The sequence below is a fragment of the Lipotes vexillifer genome, unplaced genomic scaffold (assembly GCF_000442215.2).
Source record: "Lipotes vexillifer unplaced genomic scaffold, Lipotes_vexillifer_v1.1 scaffold1094, whole genome shotgun sequence".
Lineage (NCBI taxonomy): Eukaryota > Metazoa > Chordata > Mammalia > Artiodactyla > Lipotidae > Lipotes > Lipotes vexillifer.
In genome coordinates, this window is record NW_006792775.1 from 210,282 (window position 1) to 224,524 (window position 14,243).

A 14,243-nucleotide genomic window follows, 5' to 3' on the forward strand; every position below is an offset into this window, starting at 1 on the left:
GGGGGCCGTGGCCCCCCAAGGCCGGGCCTCACTAGCATCAAAGGGTTAATAGCCCCTGCCCAGAAGCCTCATTAACCAGGGCCTGTCTGGGGAGCGTGCTGGGTGGGGGAGTCCCCCCAGACCTAACTGAGGCAGAGGTTGTGGGGGGGTCCAAGGCCCCCCCTTCCCTTCACCCTCAACCTGAATCCCTTCAGCCAAGTCACTCTGCCCTGGCCTTCGGGGGATGGGACTCTTCCCCCTCCAGGTGTGACCACAGCAGAGACTCTAGCAGAGGCTGACCACTCCGGGAACACCCTCCCCACCCAAGACCCCGCCCCCGGCATTGCCCAGGTGATGCGCCCCCCAGTCCGTTCCCACTGCTCTGCCTTGGTTTGACCTTTGCCCAACTCTCCTCTGGGCGTTCTCAGCTCTCCCTAACCCCCGCCAGCCACACCGCGCCACCTTCCATCCACATATTCATCCAGTTGTCCCTTCAGCATCCATCCTCCCGGCTTTAACACCCCTTCACACACCAGTCAGTCTGTTCATCCAACCACCCATCCTTCCGATGGTCCAACCTGCCCTCCCCCCATCTCTCCACCCTCCACCCTCCATCCGCCTGCCCATCTGTCCACTTGCCATGCAGGTGGGTTGGCGCCGGTGCCCCTGGTTTGTGTGTGGCTAGGGGTGGGTGTGGCTCGGCCAGGTGGTTCAGGGGACTGCGCCTCAGGGCACTGGTCCAGGGAGACTGTGTCCGCGGCGAGTGACCAACAGCACAGGATGGGCTCCCAGGAGGTCAGTGTGGCTTCCTGGGGGCAGTGGCCAGGCGTTGTGCCCTGGCAGGGATCAGGGAGCTGAGGAAGGAGGCCCTGGCACACTAGGTAGCCGGGAGGTCAGCAGGGTGAGCACATCCGTCCCCCGCTGAGGGGCACAGCTGGAAGGGACGGGGGCTGTGGGAGGGATGACAAGGCGATGGCAGGGACCAGAAGCCAAGGCACCTGCCCCAGAGTCCACTGGCCTCCCCACCAGGGCTCAGGGCAGGAGGGGCGGCAAGAGGCCGGTGCCTTGCCATCGGCCCAGCCAGGCTGCGCTGTCCCTGTCCGCAGGCACGCTCCGGGCTCACTACCACACCTTGCAGACCGGTTTCAGCTCCCGCTCCCAGGGCCGGAGCGGGGACACCTCGGTGAGTGACAGCCCGGAGTCCCGTGAGGGAGGTTCTGGGGGCTCTGGGGGCTCCAGCGTCAGGAAGCCCAGCGGCCCTCACTGCCCTCCCCTCCCTGCCCCACAGACCTTCCGGCCCATCGCCAGGCCCGCCTGCAGCCCTGTCTCCTGGTCTTCCCGCTCGGCTGTGGACCTGAGCTCCGGCCGAAGGCTGAGCTCAGCCCAGAGCGGGGGCAGTGCCCTTGGGGCCGCAGGGTATGGGGGTGCCCGGCCCGCCGCGCCCCCGCCCACCCGGCCCACGTCCTTCCACGAGCGTGGCGGGGTGGGGAGCCAGGCGGATCACGACACCTTGTCCCTGCGCTCGCTCAGCCTGGGGCCCGGGGGCCCGGATGACCGCTACAGAGTGATGGAGGAGTGGCTGGGGGGGGGCGCGGACCCCCCCCCGCCGCGCCCCCGCCCACCCGGCCCACGTCCTTCCACGAGCGTGGCGGGGTGGGGAGCCAGGCGGATCACGACACCTTGTCCCTGCGCTCGCTCAGCCTGGGGCCCGGGGGCCCGGATGACCGCTACAGAGTGATGGAGGAGTGGCTGGAGCCGGCGGCCATCTCCCCCTACAGGGCCTCTGCCTCTGAGCGCCGGGCCAGCTCCAGCTCTGGCCGGGCTGGGGGCCTGGGCTGGCCGGAGGCTGCCGAGGGGCCGCCCAGCCGGACCATCCGTGCCCCCGCCATGCGGACCCTGCAGCGGTTCCAGAGCGGCCACCGCAGCCGTGTGGGGGCTGGGGGAGTGCCAGGGGGAGTCCTGGAGCCCGTGACCCGGGCGCCATCTGTGCGCAGCCTCAGCCTCAGCCTGGGTGACTCGGGCCACCTGCCGGACACGCGTGGGCTGGACAGCTACGGTGGCCACCGCACTTTGCAGAGGCTCAGCAGCGGGTGAGCTGGGCCTGGCTCGGGGAGGGGGCTTCTGCCATAACCCTGGTCTGTCCCCAGGCTCAGCCTGACCTGTCTCTTTTCTCTGCAGGTTTGATGACATTGACCTGCCCTCGGCAGTCAAGTACCTCATGGCCTCAGATCCCAACCTGCAGGTGCTGGGAGCAGCCTACATTCAGCACAAGTGCTACAGTGACACAGCAGCCAAGAAGCAGGTGACCACCCCTGCTTACCACCCTCATGGGCCCCCCTCCACTCACTGTCCTCTGTCTGGTCCCTGACCACCCCTCACTGATCCCCAAGCTGCCTGGGCAGACCCCATCTGCCCAGGGCCTCCTCAGCAGAGGAGGGGCAGGAGGGACTGACTTGCACAAATCTGAATACACCTGCACGCTTCTGCACACATTTGCACGCATCTGCACATACCCGCATACATCTCCATACACCTGTATGTGTATGCACACGTCTGTATATACCTGCACTTACCTGCACACAGTTGCACACACCTGCATGCTTCTGCACACCTCTGCACACACCTGCACACATCTCCATACACCTGCATGAGTATGCACACATCTCTATACACCTGCACGCTTCTGTACACATCATCTGCACACACCTGCATACATCTCCATACACCTGTATGTGTATGCACACATCTCCATATACCTACACATACCTGCACACACTTGCACATGTCTGCATGTTTCTGCACACATCTCCATACACCTGCGTGTACTCACACATCTGTATACACCCGCATACGTCTGCACATACGTATGCAGCGTGTACACAAGCGCTAACACCCGTGTGGCTATGCCCACAGGCCCGCAGCCTTCAGGCTGTGGCCAGGCTGGTGAAGCTCTTCAACCACGCCAACCAGGAGGTGCAGCGCCACGCCACGGGCGCCATGCGCAACCTTGTCTACGACAACGCGGACAACAAGCTGGCCCTGGTGGAGGAGGACGGCATCTTCGAGCTGCTGCGTTCGCTGCGCGAGCAGGACGACGAGCTGCGCAAGAATGTCACAGGTGGCCCTGCTCCCCGCCCGCCACTCTGCCACCCTTCCCTCAGCCCCCACAGCCATCCCTGTGGCATGTCTCTTTGGAGCTGGGCTCCAGCCCCAGGCCCCATGTCCCCAGGCGTCCTCCTCTCTGCGCTGTTGCGGCCCCGTGACCCTACACGTCATGCTCAGGCTCTCCCCAGCGAGGCTCTTGGGTGAGGCTCCAAGTGCCAGGCAGGACGCTGGGTACCATCCCCGGAAGAGGCCGAGGGGCTGGAGGGCTGTCCCTGACCACGGCCTCGCCCCACCTGCCACAGGGATCCTATGGAACTTGTCCTCCAGTGACCACCTGAAGGACCGCCTGGCCCGAGACACGCTGGAGCAGCTCACAGACCTGGTGCTGAGCCCCTTCTCAGGGGCCAGTGGGCCGCTCCCCGCCCAGCAGGACGCCTCGGAAGCAGAGACCTTCTACAATGCCACGGGCTTCCTCAGGTGCGATGGGCGGCAGGCAGGGGAGGCCCAGAGAAGGGGCGTTAGGGTCTGAGGTCTGAATGACGAGGCGGGGCCACCGGGGGTGGGGGTCTGGGAGAAGTGGACAGAGAGGCAGAGGCGCTGACGCGGGAGAGGAACGGGCCGCCAGGTGCGGCCCCCGGCCAGACGTCAACAGACTGGGGGCTGCAGGCTCAGATTTCTTTAAATCAGGGATTTGATCTGATATTTATAACCTCCCCGAGCCCCGGACACTTTGAGAAGTGGATGGGGGATGGGCACGCGGAGGTGCCGAGGGGCAGGGCCCAGCTCGGGGGAGGGAGGGGATCGGTGCTCAGGATCTCAGCCTTGGGTGGGTCCCTGTGGGGTGGGCTCTGCCTGTGGTCCCAGTGGGGGTCTCTGATCTGCCTCCATCCAAAGGAACCTCAGCTCGGCCTCCCAGGCCACTCGCCAGAAGATGCGTGAGTGCCACGGGCTGGTGGACTCCCTGGTCACCTATATCAACCACGCCCTGGATGTGGGCAAGTGCGAGGACAAGGTGAGGCTCAGCCAGTGCCCCGGGGCCCAAGGGGCTCCAGCCTGCTCTGACCGAGGTCCGCCCTCTGTCCACAGAGCGTGGAGAACGCCGTGTGCGTGCTCAGGAACCTGTCCTACCGCCTGTACGACGAGATGCCACCGTCGGCCCTGCAGCGGCTGGAGGGCCGAGGCCGCCGGGATGCGGCAGGGGCGCTGCCAGGCGAGGCAGTGGGCTGCTTCACACCACAGAGCCGGCGGCTCCGACAGGTGGGTGCGGGCCTGGGCAGGGGGCGGGCGGAAGCAGGGATCCCGCGTGACCTCAGCTGACCCTCCACACCCTCCTGCCCAGCTGTCCCTCACGGCCGACGCGCTCACCTTCACCGAGGTGTCTAAGGACCCCAAGGGCCTGGAGTGGCTGTGGAGCCCCCAGGTCGTGGCGCTGTACAACCGGCTGCTGCAGCGCTGTGAGCTCAACCGGCACACGACGGAAGCGGCTGCCGGCGCGCTGCAGAACATCACCGCAGGCGACCGCAGGGTGAGGTGGCCTGGGACCACACCTGGCCACGCGCTGGGGCGCGAGGCACTGGGGACGCAAGGGGTGAACGGGGGACAGGAGCCTGCTCTCCTGGACTTTACGGTGCATCGGGGGGGCAGAACTTCAGAGCGAGAGAGGAAGGCAGGCAGGATGTGGCTGGAGGATGCCACCTCCGGCCCCCGGGGTCTGCACCGAGATTAAGGAAGGTGCCGGGAGGGTTGGGCCAGGAGGGAGCAGACCCGGGGCCTCCACGGGGCACCAGCACCCATTCTCACCAGCCCCTCTCCTGCCGGCAGTGGGCGGGCGTGCTGAGCCGGCTGGCTCTGGAGCAGGAACGCATCCTGAACCCTCTGCTGGACCGAGTTCGGACCGCTGACCACCACCAGCTGCGCTCACTGACTGGCCTCATCCGAAACCTGTCTCGGAATGCCAGGAACAAGGATGAGCTGTGTGAGTCCAGCTGACCCGAGGCCTGGGCTCTGTCTCCCCTGGGGGCTGGGCGCGTGCCTGGGCTCTGTCTGTACTGCTGCCTCTCCGGCCGGCTTCTGGGAAGCCAGAGCCGGTGGACAGACAGGCGCGCCAACTCCCTGGGGGAGCGCGGAATGGCAGGTGCCGAGGGGGCGGGGCAGGGGGCGGGCAGTGGAGACTGACCACCCCGACCTGCTGGCAGCCACCAAGGTGGTGAGCCACCTGATCGAGAAGCTGCCCGGCAGCCCAGCTGAGAGCTCTCCCCCGGCCGACGTGCTGGTGAACATCATAGCCATCCTCAACAACCTGCTGGTGGCCAGTCCCGTGGCCGCCCGAGACCTGCTCTACTTTGACGGGCTCCACAAGCTGTTCTTCATCAAGAAAAAGCGGGACAGGTCAGGGCCCAGCTCCGTGCCCCCCCCCGCCCCCCAGCTTGCCCCGCCTTCTGGCCAAGCCTGTCACCCCACTGACCCCTGCCCCCTACCCCCCCAGCCCTGACAGTGAGAAGTCCTCCCGGGCAGCCTCCAACCTCTTGGCCAACCTGTGGCAGTACAACAAGCTCCACCGAGACTTCCGGGCGGTATGTTCCCGCGGCCCAGGGCAGGCGGGGCTGTGAGTGTGGGACGTGGGCACAGGATGGCAGGGAAGGACACGGAAACCCACGTGGCCCAGGGCACCCATAAGACCAGGGGCCCACTTCCAGCACACCCGGGGGGACAGGATGCAGAACAGCAGCGCCCTGACTCCAGGCCCCTCTCCGCCACAGAAGGGCTACCGAAAGGAAGACTTCCTGGGCCCGTAGGCGAAGACTCCCTTGGAGGAGTGTGCGATGTGACCCTCCTCCGAGGGAAGGGCTCAGCTCGGGGCTGCTCGCCAGCTGGCCTGGAGAAGGCTGATGATGGCCCAGGGGCTCTCGCTGGAGCCCCATCCGCGTGCAATTTGAAGGCCTGGGCCACGGGGGAGGGGACAGGGGCTTGCGGCTGGGGAATTGGCTTCTGCAGGGCAGGGGGTGGGGCAGGGCTTGAGGCTGCTCTGATGCGTGGGGTGGTGGCCAGGTCACACTGGCAGAGGTGGCACTCGCTGTGGCCCAGCAGTGCCTCGGGACAGCCAGCAATGGGAATAAAGGTGGCCGTGAACACAGCAGCCGCAGCCCCTCATGTTTCTTTGGCTCGTCAGACTTCGGGGTCGGACCCAAGGACTCAGCAATGTCCCCAAGAGCAACCATGCCTGCAACCATGCCTGCCCCTTAGAACACTCCCCCCTGGGCCCATACACAGGCCTCTCCAGGTCAGGGGACCCAGGACAGGGAGGAGGGCATGTCCAGCAGCAGGAGAGCTGGCGGAGAGAATGGAGATGGGGCAGACAGCAGAGGCAGCCTCAAGCCAAGTGAGACGCAGAAGCAGCAGAGCTGGGGACCTTGTGTGCAGAGGAACGAGCACTTCTGGGGCAGCTGTGACTCCTACTGGCGTCGGTGCTGCCCTGCCGGGCTGTGCTCACGTGGCAGATGCATCCAACACCTCTCCCTGCCCTGCCTTCCTGGCCCTGCAGGTGCCCTGATAGGTATACTCATGCTGTCTGAGGCTTGGGGTCCAGTAGGTTCTGGGACCTCTCTCCATCTCACCATGCCAGGCCCTTTGGTTGTAAAGTTCCCACTGACATTTTTACAACAGGCTTTTTCTGCAAAGCTCAGAACCCGAAGTCTCTAAGGGGCCTGCCCCCCAGGGACTGTCTGGATCACAGTGGGACTGGGAACAGTCACAGCCCCAAGCAGGGAGACCTGAGGAGGCCGCTGCAAGAGACACGCCTCAGCTGGCTCGGGACGGAGGAGGACGGGGAGAGTGGGCTTGAGTGGACACCCAGGTGCGGTGACCAGGCGGCCACGGAGCGAGAAAAGGGAGGGATCCAGGGCCTGGAGTGCCTGAGACGAAAGTGAGGGGTGGGGAGCTCTGCTCAGAACACTGCACACCCCCTTCCTGCCCCCGGGGAGGAGAGGCTGAGACCTGGGCAGGACCCAAAGGACTTTATTTCTGGCACAAGGAGGGTCGCTGGGCCCACTCCCCTTCCCCGAGGTCCCAAGGCTGCAGGTAGGCAGGGCCCGTGGTCCTGCTGAGTGGGAAAAAAACCCACCCCAGCCCTGCCCCAGCTGTCCCTGGTGAATCTGCTGCTCCAGGGGGCAGGGGCTACACGTCATCCTCCGACACCAGGCAGTAGAAGTCCGTGCGGGCACTGTAGTTTCGGGAGCCAAGGTCCGACACATCCACTTCACTGCCTTGGCCCTCTCCAAGCGAGACCCCACTTGCATGCGGTGGAGCTGCTGGCTCCCCAAAGACAGGCCCTCGTACACCTGGGGAGGGGTACCGCCAGGCCTGAGGCTGGGCTGCCCACAGCCTGCCTTCTGCCAGGGTCACTCCCTGCTGCCCCTCCTGCGTGGTAGCATTTGAGGTCCTGGAGGTTCCCAGTCAGGCCCCGGGCCCGACCGCCTTCATGGAAAGAGGCAGTGGGAGGTGCTGGGAATTAAGCCCATCCACGGGCTGCAGGGAGCAGTCCCTGCCGCCTGGACCCTTTTTGGGGCTCCACCTTATGCAGCCCCCCTCCAACTCAGGCTGAGATTCTCAGGGTCAGGGGTGGGGCCGGTGGGCATACCCAAGTCCCCCTCAGGGTCAGGGTCCAGCTCCGGGTCCAGGGTCCGACCCTCTGGGACCCGGCCTCGCACAATCAGCATGGGGTCCTTGTCATCCTGCAGCCGGGTCTGGGGGTCTCCCTCCATCGCTCTGTACTGCACCTTCCGTGGCAACGCCAACTGTAGCTCTTTCCAAAAATCGGAGTAAGGTGTCTGGAAGCCAAGGTGGGGCAGTTAGCGAGCGTGAACAATTGAGGGGGGGTGAGGGGGTGCCAACACGGAAAGACCCTGGTCTCCTTGGCCCCAAAGAGCCCACTCCTCTGGGCGGCTGACCATGGCACCTCCACCCACGGGCTCCCATCCACAAGCCCCCTCCCTCCCCGCCCCCTGCCCCTCCGCACCACGGAACCGGGCCTCCAGAGCAGCAGGGTCACCAGGTGGCGATGCTGGCGCAGCAGGCGCAGCGCAGGGTGTGCGGGGTCGCGCCGCTGGCCCTCGAAAGTGATGAAGATGGGTCTGCGCGTGAGCTCCAGCAGCCGGCACAGGCCCTCCCTGCGAGGGCGGCACCGTCAGGGGGGGCGCAGTTGGGGCCCACCCAGCCCCGCGCGGGACCCACCGGAAGCTGTGACTGCACCAGGCCCGGCCGAGGAAGGCGTCGGACAACACCACGACGAGGCGCCGGCAGCGGCTCAGGTTCACCAGGAGGTCGGCCGACGGCTCTGCGGGAACCCGGGCATCGGCGGGGTCGGTGCGGACGGGGCCCTAGAAGGGGCGGGGCCCTAGCCTGGGTCTGAGGAGGACCCGAGCGGGCGTGGCCCTGGGAAGGCGGGATCTGGGCCGGAACAGGGGCGGGACCCGAGTAGAGATGGGGCTGGGGCCTGGACGGGGAGGAGGCGGGCTTTGAGGGGCGTGGCCCTGGAAAGGCGGGGTCTGGGCCGGAACAGGGGCGGGGCCTGCGCCCCGGATCGGGGCTGGGCCCGAGCGGAAAGGGGCAGGGCGCCGCGGTACCCGCGCGTGGCAGGAGGTCGCGGTCGTCCAGAAAGAGCTTGTAACCCCGACGCCGCTCCAGCTGCGGCTTCAGGATGAAGTTCACGAACTTCCGGTCCTCGGGGCTGTCGCTGTAGGAGACGTAGGCGTCGTAGAGCTTCCCGTCTGCGGACGGCGGCGGGTCAGCGCGGCCGCTTTCCAGGCCTAGGCTTGCCACCCTCGGGGCCCCCTAAACCTACCCCCTTGTGCCCCAGGGTCCAGGCCAGCCCCCCAGACGCAGACCCAGCAGATCTCGGCCCCGGGTCCCGCTTAGACCCCTCCTCACCACGGGATTCCGAGTGGAGCCCTGGAACCAGGCTACCGTGGCCCCCTTCTGCCGGCCCTGTGCCCTCCTGGGCTGCACAGAGACACCCCCTTTTCCTGGACTGGGATCTCGACAGTGCCCTCCAGGGACGGATGCCTCCTCGCCCCCACCTCCAGAGCCAATCCCCCCCCACCCAGAGCTGAGCCTAGGGAGGCCCCGTGGCTGCCACGCACCGTTCATCTCCAACTCCCCATACGTGTCTTGGTACCAGAGCAGTACATTGAGGCGACAGTTCGCATATAGCAGCGCTGCCAGCAGCAGGACCAGCAGGACCAGAAGTGAGGCCAGCACCGCGGCCACGTGTCCAGCCAGGCCTGGGGACAGAGCCACTGACTGAGCCAGCCCAGCACCCTCCAAGCCTAAAGGCTCCCCAGGCCTCCTCCTACCTTCTGCCCCACTGGACGCCACTCACCAGCTCTCCAAAGAGTGAAGGAAGAGGAGCTGATGTTCTGGACGGAGCAGGTGAAGGTCCTGAAGTCTTCAGTGCTGGTCAGGTTGATCCCCAGGACACTGGACACAAGCACCTCTGACCAGTTGACCTTGACCCTGGGGAGACCAGGCCCCACCCCCTCACCTGGGGCCCGACAGCATCACCGGATGCCCCAGAGCTCCACTTGTCTGGGACTCACCCAGAGAGGCTGCAGATTTGGGCCTCCTGGGCAGTCCTTGGGCCATAAGCTAAGAGAAATGGCCAGAACGTGAAGGGGGTGTGGATCTCTTTTGGGACAGTCACCCTAATCCTGGGTCTGGGTCCTGGGGGTCCTCAGATCCTAGGCTTGGCCCGACGGTCAATGAGTGATTCAGGCTGTAGGACTCTGCTGGCACCCATGGCCCTGGGTGGTCTACAAGGTGAGTGTCTAGAGGGGCCATCTGTTCCTACAGTCACTGACTCTTAGTGTGCATCCAGACTGGCACTCTGCCCATGTCATGTCTGGCCAGTCACTCCCCAGCCCACGTCCAGGTGATTACAGACCAGGGTGTAGGTCAGAGAGGCCACTGGGGGTGGGTATATCCAGCATGGTCACCTGACCCTGGACACCCTCATCTCTTACCAGGAGTCCTCATGGAGGTCATAGTGGCTTCCATTGCCCAGCAGCAGCCCATCTCTCAGCCACTGGACTGAGGGCAAGGGGCAGTGGGGCCCAGAGACCACTGAGGCTGTGCAGTTCAGAGTGACCACACTGCCCAGGGCAGGCCACAGGACCTGGTTTCCAGATGGGGAGAGGAAGTCAGGGGCTCTGTCGCAGGCTCCTGCAGAGAGAGGACCGAGTGGGTTAGCTGTGCCCACAGATGGTCTGTGGGCCAGGAAAAAACCAAGGTGGCCAGTGGCATGTGCTGCTTGGTAACCACACCATGTCTGTCCACAAGTCCCACGGGGGACAGGGCCTGGCATTTGGAACATCTTACCCCAGCAGCAGCTGGTTCGTATGTGTTCTGCCTGCCCTGGATGTGGCTGCCAGTCCCCAGAGAAGATGTTAGCACGGAGTCATGGCTGAGCTGACCCAGCACCGCCCTCCAGCTCAGCAGGGCCCGCCTAGCTGCCTGTCTATCCAGGACGTGAGCCAGCACACATTTCCTGTGTGTACCTGTCGCCCACTGCTCTGATGCCCAGGCCCCGGCCCCTCTGCTGGACACCAGTGGTTTGGGGGAGTCGGGTTCGGCATCAGCACCTTCCACCCAGTATCAGAGCTGGTGGTTCCAGGACCCTCTACTCCTGGCTACAGGCAAGCCTTCTCACCTCCCCAAGATCTGAACTTTCTCATCTTTAAACTGGGGTGATGAGCCGGAGCCGGTAGTCATAAGACCGCCATCATCTTGGTAGTGTGGTCTCCCAGCAGCCCGCCCCCAATGGCCCCCCACCAGCACCCACTCCCAGTATCCCTGGGCTTTACTGACCCCCACGAGCCTGGTCTAGAGGCCTTGGGCAGGAGATGGTGCGGGCCCATTCTAAACATGGGGTCAGGACCCCGGGCCATAGGGGAGGGGCAGACCGAGGTCTTCGTACTCCTGGCTTGAGGCCAAGCAGAGAGGCCAGGCCACACTGCAGCGTGGAGCCAGCCTGAGGGGCAGGAGGTGGGAGTGGAGCCCGTGCCCATCCCTCTCTGACCATCTACCTGCCATGGTCTGGCCGGGGCCTCCTCGAGGCAGGCTGGACACTGGTGCCACCCACGGCTCCCCGGGGCTCCTTGGCCGAGCAGACTGATCCCTCAAGGGCTGGGCAGGATTCACTCTCTGTGCTTGTGGCCAGTCAGTCAGGGCACCGGGACGGGTCAGAGGCTGCCGCCATCCCCGGGAGCAAGTTAAGCAAGAACAGGATAAGTTAATGTGTAACTCCGGCCACTGAAGCACCGCCTCTGCCCCAGCTGCCGCGTGGAGGCCCCAGAGCACCAGGCACAGCCTAGACTGCACGTCATTCACCCCAGGGACACCGTGACAGCCCAGGGTGGGACAGCACTACCGGCACCCCTCGTGAGCCCAGGAGTTGGCCTCGCTCCCAGGTTCCCTGGGACAGGGCTGCCACATACAGGCAGGGGGGCTGCAGTGCAGCCGCACTCAGCCTGTACCAAGGCTCCGGGGGGCTCGGGGTTCTCGAGTGCTGGGCTGCCTGACTGAGCCTCACTCCCAGCCATGGAGTTTTGTTCTGGACGCCGTCCTGAGTGCGCCACGCACGCGTGAACCCTGCACTTGAGGGTGCACTGGGCCGAGGTGTCGAGGCAGGAGGGGCGAGCAGGGGGTCACACTGGTCTCACAGGGCAGCCCTCCTTCTGGGTCCTGTGCTGGCGCCTCCACCCATTTGTCATCTTCAGACCCAGACACTTTTGTCCACACTGTCCATATAGTTGTCCAAGGGAAGCCCCCACCCGCCCACGGTGACCTTTCTCTCCTACGCGGGGTCTGGGACCACTCCCGGCCTGACTGGCAGCAGCCACACGCCTCTTGACCCAGAAAGCTCTCCAGTGACCTGGGCTGAACGGCAGGGCACGAAGCCCCAGTGGCAGAGCCTTCGAGGAAGACTCCTTGGCAGCCGGGCCCTGGGCACCTCCTCCCTGCTGCCCAGCGGGTATTTACTGGGCACCTAGTCCTCCCCCTGCTCCCTGCTAAGTGGACACACCAGGGCCCCGGCCCCTTCAGGCCCTCCCCCCACCCGTGGGGCCCCTGAGGCTTTGCAGGGAGGAGTCTTAGCCTGCCCCCCATTCCTTCGGCACGGGTGACCCGATGTGGACCCATGATCAGCTGGAAGCCCCTGGTTTGGCTGGGCTGGAATTTCCTCAGAAATCGGTGGAGCATCAGGCCCGTTCCCGGGGGGCTGGCGCGGGGGGTCCTTCCAGAAGTCCTTTGGAGTGGAGGGCAGTCCTGGGAAGGCCCTTGAAGCAGGAGGACAAGCCCACTGAGGGCTATGGGAGGCTGGGCGGCTTACACCCGCTCCCCCAGCCCAGCGGGCCCCAGGGCAACTCCTACAGTGGCCCCTTGGCCTCTGTAACCTGAGAAGACCTCCTACCCCTGGAAAGGCAACCTCGGACCCTCCTGGAAATTCAGGCCAAACCACATGGCCAGGCGACAGGTGTCCCCCTGCACACTCTCCGCTGCAACCCTCCCTGTCCTCTGTATAGTCTCTGTGTTGTACACCCGGCCCCTGCACGCCCCACACATGCCTGCACTAAGCGCTTGGTCCCCGGGCACACGTGCACACTCCCCACACCTCCGACACTCTGGCAGTGCACACACCTGGCACACAACCACGAGCATCTGTGCACACCCCACACCACACACACTGCACCTCACACCCACCCTCAGCCCCCCATAGCCCCTCGCTCTCTCACTGGCACACACGTGCACACGCAAGCCACGTGCTTTGCGGGCCTCCCCTCAGCCAGGCCTGATTTCGAGGAGAGGGCTCAGGCCGGAAAAGGCATCCAAGGACAAGAACACAGGCTCACGCGGAGCAGCGAGGACACGAAGTCACCTGGTTCCAGCTCTTTCCTCCCGAGGAGGGGATGTCCGTCACTGAGGTCATTCACGTGTGCTTGGGAGCAAACTCTGCTCAGCTGGGCCCTCGGCCCAGTCCAAATCACCACGGCTGCCCCAGACACATTGCCAAGCACGGCGAGGACCTGGCTTTTGTTTGTGCGTTTTAATAAGAACTTTCCCCGTAGCTTCCTGGCTTTGCAGTCACATCCTCTCCTCAACCTAAACCCCACCCAGGCACCCACCCTCCTCTCCAGGGGGCTGGTGGGCGGGGCGCAGTTGGTGTTTCTCCCCGCCAGCCCCGCCTGCCCCACTCTTCCTGTAACTCTGAGTCAAGCAGCTCCTTCCTCTAGGGCCCGCCCCAGCCCACCCGGGCACCAGCACCAGCCCCGTCCTTCCCTTCCCAAGGCTAGGCCTGGGCGAGCGGGGAGGTGGCAGAAGGGCTGGGGGCCACGGTGATATGTGAGGGTCCTGGCCAGCGGACGCCCAGTCAGGGCCGTCCTGCACACGCCTGAGGAGCTGGGCAGTATGGCCTGCTTCCCGGACACTCCCTACAGTCCCAACACCCAGGAGACGGGGGGAGGGGGGGAGAGGGGGGTGCTCTCCACGTAGCTCCCCTGGCCCCAGTGAGCAGCCCCAATGTATCTCTGACCTCTGACCTGCCAGGGTGATAGGTGGGGCTTCTGTGGAAACTCTCACCAATAACGGGCCCTTGAGCAGGGCTCTCTGGCCCCCTCCCTGTCCACCTCCCAGGTGTAGCCCCCAAATGGTGAGCAGTTACAAGGGGCTGGGGTATCACATGGACCTTAAGCCCCCTCTTCTAGATAAGGAAGCAAACAGGAGGCCTCAGCTAGGCTCCCAGCTCTGAGCCCAGGTAGGGGAGAGCCGACATCTCCTGGAGTCACAACAGATTCCCCCGCACCACCATCCCGGCCTGACCTGGAACTGAGGGCCCAGCACTGGTGGCTGATGGCGCTGCTCATAGCAATTGGGCAGGGTCCCCTGTGGTCCCTGTCCCTGCCCTCACCCCCCAGGGGCAGAGCATCCTCACTGCAGCGTCAGCTTTCCTACATCCTTAATCTGACCCTGTCCAAGGCCTCCTGCTCAACGCCCGCCGCCCCCCCCCCCCCCGGGGGGGGGGGCCCGGGAGCCTCTCGGGCTGGTGAGCGCCGGTCGGCGCCGATCCTCTGTGCGGGAATCTCTCCGCTTTGCCCTCCGCGCCCCTGTTG

The 14,243-nt window shown here is 65.2% G+C and overlaps 2 protein-coding genes across 2 annotated transcripts in view; one reads left to right on the forward strand and one right to left on the reverse strand.

Annotated features, from left to right (window-relative positions):
• PKP3 (plakophilin 3) overlaps window positions 1–5,879 on the forward strand; it is a 7,342-nt gene extending 1,463 nt beyond the window's left edge. The window contains exons 2-14 of the mRNA XM_007465910.1: window positions 1,086–1,162; window positions 1,268–1,474; window positions 1,645–2,069; window positions 2,158–2,281; window positions 2,893–3,097; window positions 3,387–3,561; window positions 3,979–4,096; window positions 4,171–4,341; window positions 4,424–4,609; window positions 4,906–5,059; window positions 5,280–5,472; window positions 5,570–5,657; window positions 5,844–5,879. Of these exons, the coding sequence (XP_007465972.1) occupies window positions 1,086–1,162; window positions 1,268–1,474; window positions 1,645–2,069; window positions 2,158–2,281; window positions 2,893–3,097; window positions 3,387–3,561; window positions 3,979–4,096; window positions 4,171–4,341; window positions 4,424–4,609; window positions 4,906–5,059; window positions 5,280–5,472; window positions 5,570–5,657; window positions 5,844–5,879 (2,159 nt within the window). The remainder of the gene's footprint in view (window positions 1–1,085; window positions 1,163–1,267; window positions 1,475–1,644; window positions 2,070–2,157; window positions 2,282–2,892; window positions 3,098–3,386; window positions 3,562–3,978; window positions 4,097–4,170; window positions 4,342–4,423; window positions 4,610–4,905; window positions 5,060–5,279; window positions 5,473–5,569; window positions 5,658–5,843) is intronic.
• Window positions 5,880–7,090: 1,211 nt separating this feature from the next.
• On the reverse strand, window positions 7,091–13,194 carry SIGIRR (single Ig and TIR domain containing). Its single transcript, XM_007465911.1, has 10 exons — window positions 13,013–13,194; window positions 11,163–11,325; window positions 10,101–10,299; window positions 9,461–9,594; window positions 9,222–9,362; window positions 8,706–8,849; window positions 8,314–8,416; window positions 8,099–8,249; window positions 7,721–7,910; window positions 7,091–7,421 (listed from the first exon to the last, which is right to left on the reverse strand). The coding sequence occupies exons 1-10, from the start codon at window positions 13,061–13,063 to the stop codon at window positions 7,258–7,260; spliced, it is 1,440 nt and encodes a 479-aa protein (XP_007465973.1). The 5' UTR covers window positions 13,064–13,194; the 3' UTR covers window positions 7,091–7,257.
• Window positions 13,195–14,243: the final 1,049 nt, after the last annotated feature.

Excerpts from the sequence above, each read along its gene's own strand:
- SIGIRR (XM_007465911.1), bottom strand. The coding sequence starts at position 13,063 with ATGACCTCAGTGACGGACATCCCCTCCTCGGGAGGAAAGAGCTGGAAC. Across the intron at positions 9,363-9,460 it reads CTTCACTCTTTGGAGAGCTG|GCCTGGCTGGACACGTGGCC; the intron begins GTGAGTGGCGTC and ends CTCTGTCCCCAG. Across the intron at positions 8,417-8,705 it reads CGACCTCCTGCCACGCGCGG|AGCCGTCGGCCGACCTCCTG; the intron begins GTACCGCGGCGC and ends GGGTTCCCGCAG.